Source organism: Kwoniella pini, chromosome 2, assembly GCF_000512605.2.
Source record: "Kwoniella pini CBS 10737 chromosome 2, complete sequence".
Classification (NCBI taxonomy): domain Eukaryota; kingdom Fungi; phylum Basidiomycota; class Tremellomycetes; order Tremellales; family Cryptococcaceae; genus Kwoniella; species Kwoniella pini.
This window is the reverse complement of record NC_091717.1, coordinates 324,498-334,167: the sequence shown is the minus strand read 5'-3', so window position 1 is coordinate 334,167 and position 9,670 is coordinate 324,498. Positions and strand designations below refer to the sequence as shown.

Here is a 9,670-nt window from a genome sequence, read left to right as displayed (position 1 = left end):
GTGGTCAACCTCCACTCTGAAATCCCGGCAATTCAATTATAAATGATAAATGAGGGTAACGTATAAATTGATAACATTTGTTGACAATCATGACTTAATTGACGTGTTCAGATTATATTGATGAGCTGGAACTGGAAATTACTAGAAATGATTAAATAACTTATATTTCATCAATATTCATTAATAGCTTTGTATGTTCAGCAACTCATTACATTGTCCAAACTCATCACATTGTCTAACTTGATTCCGATAGATCTAAAGAAGGAGAAAATTCGAAGTTTTGAAAAGTATAATCGTCTAAACGACCCCTCGCAATGCGAGTAACCTCTTACCTCACCTTACCGGTCTTATTGCTGGCCAGCTCAGCAATAGCAGAATCATCCCGTACAGCAAATCAAATATCTCAAGATGCAAATAAGCTATTAGCTGCTGGATCATATATTGAAGCCGCCAGAGCATACGGTGAAGCTATAGGTAAGTCAACTGTGTTATTCTTGCTTGTCACATAGTCAGAACGTCATTTCGGAATCTCTAACAAAGCGATTGACTGATCGCCTTGTCATTGTAGATCTCGATCCTTCGAGTTACGCCAATTACTATAAACGAGCTACTGCGTATCTTTCAGCTGGAAGACACAGTGCAGCACTGGACGACTTCGATAAGATCTTAGAGATCAATCCTGCTTTTGCTCAGGTGAGTGGAATTGCTTTCTCTGAGTAACGTATCCGACTGCTTCAATCGATTTTCTTATTTCGTCACTGATTCCAAATTGATACCATATAGGCACACTTGCAAAAAGCCAAGATTTTAGCTAAAGAAGGAGAATTTGAGAAAGCTCAAAGCGAATTGAAGGCTTATGGGAAGAGTAAGGTTGATACAGAGTCTGAAGAATTGGTATGTGCCAGTCTTAAATAAGGTGTGCTGTTGCATCGATTGCATGACGCACTATTCGCTGACCTGTGCTGTCTCAACCCGTCTAGGCCCGTTCTCTAACTTTAGCGGCGGGAGCGAGTAAATCAGCCCACAAGGCCAGAAAGAACAAAGATTGGAACGTATGTGTGGATCACGCTACGAAGGCTCTCGAAGTTGGACCAAATTCTGGGGGATTGAGGGAGCTGAGAGTGGAATGTGCAACAGAATTAGGCGATGTCCAGGCTGTTTATGGTGATTTGAAGTGAGTAAAGTGTCACTTTTGGACTATCATGTGACTAGAAATCAAGTAATAATCATATGGTGCACATTGTTCAGTCGTCTAGCATCGCTGAACCCATCATCAACTTTATATCCCCCACGACTGGCATATATAGCATATTTCCTATTAGGTTCAGAATCAGCTACGACTCATATCAAACAGTGTTTACACTATGACCCAGATTCGAAACCTTGTAAAGCCGTCCACAAGCTAATCAAGAGATTAGAGAAAGATACAGCCAAAGCAAGAAACTTTGTCGAGGGAAATGTTTTCCGTCAGGCAATAAGATTATTCGAAGGTGATGATGGTTTATTAGCTAGATTTGATACCGCTCTAGAATCAGCGGGATTGGCAGATCAGTTCAGACCGAAAGAAAGTTCAATTTCTCGATTAGAATTATATAGTCTAGCTTGTAAAGCGATTGTTGGACTTGGTGATTTGAGTAGAAAAGGAATGAAATGGTGCGAAATAACGCTAGAATTAGATGAAAATAACGTTGATGGTTTAGTTGCTAAAGGAGAGAAATTACTGAAAGATGAAAATTGGGATGAAGCTGTTAGAATATTAGAAAGGGCATTTGAAAATACCGGAAGATCTCGTCAAGATGTTTTGGAAAGATTACAGAAAGCTCAAAGGTTGTTGAAAGTTTCTAAACAGAAGGATTATTACAAAGTCCTCGGAGTAGGTCGTGATGCAGATGACAGAACGATTAAAAAAGCGTTTAGGAAAGCAGCGAAAATTGCACATCCTGATGTAGGTGGGTCGGAGGAAAAGATGGCAGCTTTGAATGAAGCGTATGAAGTTTTATCTGATCCAGGTGAGTTATCATTATTGAGAATGAGTAACAGGGAATATGCTGATTTTTTCACTTTGACAATTCTGGTAGATCTGAGACAACGGTATGACAATGGAGATGATCCGAATGATCCACATCAGGGAGGTGGACATAATCCATTTGCACATCATGGAGGGGGTATGCCATTCCAATTCTTCCAACAAGGTGGAGGTGGTGGATTCCCAGGAGGCGGATTCCCTGGTGGTGGACAAAAATTCCAGTTCCAATGGGGAGGATAGATTGTATAGTATATTAATAGATTCGGTCCGTTCATGCACAGATCGTTGTGTGTGCCAGCTGCACCTTTGTGGACGAGGACAGGCGAACAGGTATCTGACTTCTGTGCCACGCATGATGACCGGAGTTGTGGTTGAGATTGTGACTGACTTTGAGTGGCGGTGATCTGCGACGACAACGTTTGAAGCTTTGTTGTTTATGATTCACATTCCCTGGCTGTTCACTCTTCTCTCGAAATATACCGTCCAACCTTTAATCTTGTATATCTCGCTATCTTACATAGATGATCCAATTTGACAGAGATTTTTCAGTACAGATTTATACATAGCATACACGTATTCTCTCCGCGATTCGTATTCGTGCGACTATAACTCACCACGACGCGTCAAAATAAACGGAAAAAATCATAACATTATTCTTCTCATTCGATCATTCAATAACACGCGTTTTCCTATCCCCTTCAACGGATTCTTCAAACATAGCCATAACAATTTTCATGTATCGTTAAATCACCCACTTAGGCTACTGCAATCAAATTGTCTTATACCTTACACAGATTGACTTCACGTCTTGACTGACGAGGTAGAGCTAGATAGGCAGAGAAGATATCGGTTAAATCATTATGGCACCTGTAAAACCAATAGATAAAGCCAATAAGAAAAAACGGACATTCTTTTCATCTAAATTAGATATACCTATACCTAAAGTAATAGTTAAAGAAAAGAATAAGGAAAAACCTTTGGCATCAACAAAAATCGTACTTAGCGCTTTGGAAGGTTTAGAATCGATACATTTGCAGAGAGATCAACCGAAAACTCGTACTCAGGCTAAGAAAGTTAAAGATGAAATACCGGCGAAACGAGTCAAGGTTTATACATCTAAAAGTAAGTCTAAAGCTCAAGCTATAATTACTAGAAATTCGAAAATGAAAAACGTAAACAATGGTATAATTGGAAAAATTAGACCTAAAACTATACGTTCGGTAATCACAACTACCAATAATGTAATTGAGCAAAAATCGAATAGCAGTATCGCAAAGAAGGGTAATACTACCTCAAGTCGACGGCATGATCATCAGCCCTCGAAGATATTTGGCAATAAAAGGAAGGTTTCAGTGAAGTCTATGACCAAGGCAAATATCATAACCATCAAATCTACATCATCTCGTAAAATACCGCCTGTCGTTAAACTTTTTCAAACATCGACATCATCGAAATTATTGCTCAAAAATTCAAAGACCCTCAAAGAAGGCTCAACAAAACCAACCATGAAATCATCTGAAAGTCAACCTCGATCTGGACCAAGCATAACAAATGAAAAAGCGATTCTGGATTCAAGCAAGAAAGGAAAAGAATCGAAATCGTTAAAAAAAGAATATATGTTAGCTGGATTTTATTGTCAAGATCCTAACCCATCTTCTTCAAAACAATTACATAATAAGATACTTGCTATACGTTCTAGTGAAAACAAATCTTCAAAAAGTTCAGCCAAAAAGCCAATTGTAATACGCCATACAAGACATAATGTAAAATCTAAAACTTCAGATGAGGGCAAAAATCAAAATGATAAATTGATAATTGAAAATCGACCGAGTTTCCCTCCTTTACCATATGATCATGGGTATGAATTATTTTTCAAACAAGAACATGATTTCGTATTACCTTATTATATTATGAAAGAGAAAGAAGATGGAAAATTAATAGCTAAGAAAAAACCAACTCAATTTACGAAAATACGAGGAAGTGAGTTAGCTTAAATCCTTGACATCTTTGAAAAGAGCATAAGAAAAAGTTTTAACATCACTAACATACTGCTTTATTTTATAGATATATATCCAGAAAGACAAAAAGTAATGACCGATTTCCACGCGATTTGCAGATGTTCGCCTGAATCAAAATGCGCAGATCAATGTATAAATAAATTGATGAGTTATTTATGTGGTAAAGAATGTCCTGCTGGGGAAGAATGTACAAATAAAACTTTGACCAAAAGAAAACCTGCGGCGTACAAAGTAGTTTATGTGAGTTAAATTTTCAATTTCTATCGCCGACTTAGCTGATTAGATTCTGGTAGACCGGAACTAGGGGATTTGGAATTGTCGTTATGGAAGATGTAAAAGAGGGAGATTTTGTCATGGATTATAGAGGAGAAGTAATCTCGATAGAGTAAGCTATGAATTTATTTTGCGTAGTCGCGCATATTTAGCTGACTGTTTCGCACGATCAGTACATTCATGGATCGTATACAGGACGAATATAAGGGTTCAAAGAATTTTTATGCGTTGGCATATGATCAAGATGAAGTAATTGATGCGGTAAGTTCTTCATCTGTCATGTTTACCCCTTCACACCTCATATAATGCCATACTGTTGCTCATCAATTGTTCGCAATGCGATAGGGTATGAAAGGGAATGATGCTAGATTCATTAATCATGGCTGCGCACCTAATCTCGAAGTGCGTAAATATCAGACTGCCGGAGATGGCTGGGAGGAATTCGAGGTTGGGATGTGGGCTATCAAAGACATCAAAGCTGGAGAAGAGGTAAGTCTGAGTATGACGAAGCTCCCTGCGTATGTATTCGTGTCATTATATGCTGATCAGATCATTACCCAGCTCTTTTACGATTACAATTTTGAATCCTTTGGAGTCGCTGCTCAATCCGATGAATTACGAACTAGATGTCATTGTGGAGCACCCAATTGTGTAGGATTTTTGGGCAGGAAGGCAGGTGAAAAGTCCGCCAAGGAATTAGCAGCTGAATTAGCTAGAAATGCCAAGATTATGCAAGGGAAGAAAGCTTCGATTAAAAAGCTCAAACACAGATTAGCAGAAAAGGCTCATGTTCAAGCTCAAATCAAGAACACCGCAAGGCTAGGAACGACTGTGCTTGGTTTAGAGAGTACACCTTCTATTGTTTCGAATACCGATACAATCACTACAAATTCAATCAAGACTCCCTCGGAACTCTCTCCATCGGCTACTCGTAATGTCACAATCAGGCAACCTTCATCTTCCCCTCTTTCGGAAGAATCGAATTCGCCAGTGGTTGAAGGCATTGCAGATGGAAAGAAGAGGAAACTTGAAAATTCAAACGTTGATGGAGGTATACATAAGAAAAAAGCCAGGAATTCTGAACCTTTAACTTTGTCCAACAAGAAGATAAAACAATCTCGCAAATCAGAAACAGGACCAGCAAGTATTCCACCATCTACTTTGACGGTTCCGCTAGTACATAAAAAATCAAGAAAATCAGAACCAATAATAGCTTTATCCAAAAGTGCAGATCTAAAAGTGGAAATGGAAGACAAGTCAATGAATAATCCTAGAATCAGTATGGATGTAGTTCGAGAAGCTGCAAGAATGAAAAAAGCTGAAATTGTTAAAGCTAGAAAAGGTGTGCCTAAAGGATGGACTATTGTTTTACCTGGTCAAGAACCACCTCCTAGAGCGCCTCAACCTGTGGTCTCTGGAAGAAGACCGCCGAGAGATAGGTCGAGTTTGGGATAACTCAAAGGTTAATCGGAAGTAGAAGGCGATAAGCGTCATAAGTTTGATCACGATATTTACGATAGTAGGGTTTTTTTATTAATTTGTATACTGTATGTTGAGACTTTTTATTGTATATGTTGTTCATGCTATTCTTGCTTCAATGGACTGTGTATATCACGATAGCACTTGACACGATCGGAAGGATAATACGTGTTAATTACGCGGCAACCCTATTTCTCGTTGACCAAGGTGCTCAGTAGATACCCGTCAGGTAGACTATACTTACGTGCAACGTACCTTTCTACCCAACATTTTTTGGTAAAGATAACAATGATCATAACAGCGATCAAACGCAATTACAAAGAATTATTCACAAGATGTTTGTTTTTCGATATCAGTGATATGAAGTACTCCATTTGCCGATATATTTTGGTGAGATACCTCCTGCATAAAAGAATTATCTTCTTCACTATGTCAATACGTATAAACTTGAAACAATCAGTTGCGGATATGGAAAAAGTGGCGAAATTATCGAAGGTTTTCTCCTTTACATGACTGTGACAGCATTGGTCCCATCTCACTTGCAAAGAATGCTTTCAAGTTATGATATAACAACCAAATATATTGTTATGCGACATTGCTTTGTCGAAAGAAGGTCGACGTGCATACAGTATTTCGAGTTTAGAAGATGTAGGTTCACTCGTGGAACACGTATGAATACCCGTTCCGACAATATAAAATTATTACATCGAGTATTTTCCACATATCAATAAACACTTTGCCTGTCTTTCTATCATATCCTTTCTCTGTTTCTTTACACTCCTCTCGTATCATTTAGCTCCCTTCACCTCAGTCTTTGGAAAGTATAGTCGAAGAGGCGAAAATCCCAAGCGTCAATCGTCGATTTAGGAGGTTATCATGAATTCAGGCTATCGTCACACAGGTCCACAAGATATGTATGATTAGTTCACACAAATGGATGTGGCGAATCTATTGAAGAAAGAAACTTACGGGAGGTGGATCAATTATTGGATATCCATATTTCTGATGCAATGCGTAAAGAGCAAATAGAGTAGATATCATCAAGTTTATACCTATCCAACTTAAATTATCTGCACTTTCTGATCTCATCTGAGCTAGCAGCAATGTAAATCTTTGGTATATCTCAATTAAAAATTCTGACATTTCGTTTGTGAGAAGACTGGTGTAGTATTTTTAAGGGAAGTTTCCAAAGTATTTTGTATTATTGCTTTATTTTTATGTGGCTGTGGTCAGATGAGAACTAACAAACAACTCGCCAGCAGGGTAATTATATTCCTTCCAGACGTCGGTCTTTCCGTTGTGGGGTACGAGCCCCAACCTAATTCCTGGCTTTGGATGAGACATATACGACGTTTTCAGTTCATAGTGGTTATAATTCGTATATCTGCAAGACAGGTGCGTCATCCCCCCAAATAATTATGCCTTCGTATTCTCAACTGCACTTCACATCTGACAATCGAACTCCTCTAGCTAAAACACTTCTGCTTGACCATTGCCAAAGGGCAGGAGATGTCTAGCAGACAGGCAGACAGCGTTGAATGTGTTCTTCTGAGTATATTTGTCTAAACTCAACGCCACTCTCATCAAATGCCCCATGGCCAAGCTGGTTAAGGCATCCGACTGTTAAAAAGCAGCACCTCTTCGGGTTCATCGGAAGATCGACGGTTCGATCCCGTCTGGGGCAGTTCTTTTTGTGCTCTATGGGTTTCCCTACTCTCTAGCTTTCTTTTGGTTCGATTTGCAACGATTTAAAAGCATTTTTCAGCGAGAGAGAACAGTTTGAAGATGAGGGGAAGAAGTGCCACATTCAGGTGGTTGCGCGCGGGTCCTACGTATGTAAGGCGGAGATACCCGCCGCGCGTCGGTTCTGCCACATTTCACTCGGATTTGCGAAAGGACAGCCGACTTGAGCATTTCAGGCATGCATGACATAGCAGAAGAACCAAGGATAAATAGAATAGCTCGGACTGTGACCTGCCTGATATTCCTGAGGGATTTGTCGAGGTGTAGGTAGTACTTTAAGCCATCAAGCATGACTGTACGATCAAGGGCGTGGTGCTCATGTCAGGCAATCATCTGGAGATCACCTTGGCTCAGTCCTGAACGCCGCGCACCGACCTCTTTCCTTGTTCTCTAACGATTGATTTCGGTCACTACCCCGAGCCGACGAAAAGACTTGGAAATAGCTCATTTTTTCTTTTCGAGAGCGAGTCAAGAGGCGAAACGACGACAGTACATGCATGCGAAGCAATGATCGTGCAGATACTCGTGATTGCTGAGCAATTTTGACGAGAATTAAATTTGGTAAGCCTTTTTGTTTGTACATGCAATCTCGCAGAATCAGCCGTATACATATCGCTACTTGCTCAATTTCACTTCCTCGGCATTCAAAGATCCCAAAAATTCACATTCGACCTTCTCTCATACGTTGCGCCTATCATTCAAACCAACGTGACCTTCCTTCTCTAAATCGTAAATAATTGATTCCTATATTTATCCAAATCTCCATAATGATTTCCCATATATCGCATATGAGGATGAACAACCATGATGATCGAGGCGGTGCCTTCATGACATCAACTAATACCCAATCTGTCTCATCAAATATACTCATCGTCTTCTTGCATCTTATATCATCATCTACCAATCCTGATATGATTCGATCAGGTGTGATAGCTAGCTTTGTTGGACGAAGCCATCGTTTCTTGGAATTGCTTGTCATGCCTTTTTTGTAGTTTCTGACTTTCGTTACTGGAATCTTTCGCTTGATTATGTTGAGATAACTGAACGTAGTAAAGATTGCAAGGGGATCGTATAGTGATAGGTTAAACAGGGCTTTGAATACGATGATGATGGCCTTCTGGTTGAGAATCGAAGAAGGAAGGTCGATTTTTGCGCCTGCAGTTGGGTTAGTATACCCCTGTCAAAGAAATCAGTATGCCCTCTTCAACTCACATAGAAGTGTATATAAGGGTCTTGCTATGATTCGTCTCAAAGAAAACCAAAAGAGAAGAAATACAATCTGACGTTGTGAGAAGAAGTCAGATTCGGTATCTGAAATTATTGTTTAATGGCATGCACGATATATGCGAATTGGTGTCTAGCCTTGAGAGAATTTTCATTTATGAAATGTAATATGACCTCGACGTAGAGGCACAAAATTGTGGCCAAAAAGAAGAAGGAAAGTGAACAAAGGCAGTAAAGAGAAAATACTGTAGCAATCTAATCGTAGACCAAATTATCTTCGTAAGCAAAAGAGTCGTTAGCTCAAATGAAGATGTGACATGTCAACTGCATAATTTCAACTTGATCCATCAATCAAGGAAGCTCAATGTATCCAATCAAATTCTTAATTAATCAGTTGTGACAGTGTTCGAATTTGAGATGAGCTGCATGAATTCAACTGTTATTTCTAAGTCGTGCCGCCGGTAGCTTGACTTTCTTTCCAAATAGGATTCAGATTGGAGGTCTGATCACCTTCCTTCTGATGTGGGTGATGAATTTACTAGCGTATCGTACTTTCAGCATAGCGTCAGCCCGAGTATCTCCGCATACCGTACCGCCCTAATTTCCAATCAGGCAGATTAATTCATGGTGTGTCGTGAGAGCAGTAGCACAATCCAGGCACTTTTTTGCCAAAGGACCCCTTTGGAATCATATTAAATCGTCATTTACCCTATGTCACTGTTTGACCCCCATGCCGGATCGTCTGATTACCGTACTCGAGAGCGGGCGATGGCGCTGAGCTATTCACACACTACGCTTGATAACCGCAATTTGCAAAACGATTGGTCTCGCACAACTCATATACATGGTATCTCTTAAGGTATAATGCCGCCAAAAGAAAGTTCTCTCAAGTATTTTAGTGATAAGT

At 39.7% G+C, this 9,670-nt stretch overlaps 2 protein-coding genes and 1 non-coding gene across 3 annotated transcripts; all 3 read left to right on the top strand.

Annotated features, from left to right (window-relative positions):
- Positions 1-314: 314 nt before the first annotated feature.
- I206_101444 (uncharacterized protein) lies at positions 315-2,266 on the top strand (the record flags this gene model as incomplete). Its single annotated transcript, XM_019158286.1, has 6 exons — positions 315-474; positions 569-693; positions 784-894; positions 981-1,174; positions 1,249-2,009; positions 2,079-2,266. 6 exons carry the CDS (start codon positions 315-317, stop codon positions 2,264-2,266), a joined length of 1,539 nt encoding a protein of 512 aa, XP_019008899.1.
- A 620-nt stretch (positions 2,267-2,886) lies between these two features.
- Positions 2,887-5,772, top strand: I206_101443 (uncharacterized protein; the record flags this gene model as incomplete). Its single annotated transcript, XM_019158287.1, has 6 exons — positions 2,887-4,006; positions 4,091-4,284; positions 4,338-4,429; positions 4,491-4,578; positions 4,663-4,806; positions 4,879-5,772. 6 exons carry the CDS (start codon positions 2,887-2,889, stop codon positions 5,770-5,772), a joined length of 2,532 nt encoding a protein of 843 aa, XP_019008900.1.
- Positions 5,773-7,384: 1,612 nt separating this feature from the next.
- On the top strand, positions 7,385-7,481 carry I206_101442. Its single transcript has one exon. It is a non-coding gene; the product is annotated as a tRNA-Asn (tRNA).
- The last annotated feature ends 2,189 nt before the right edge of the window (positions 7,482-9,670 follow it).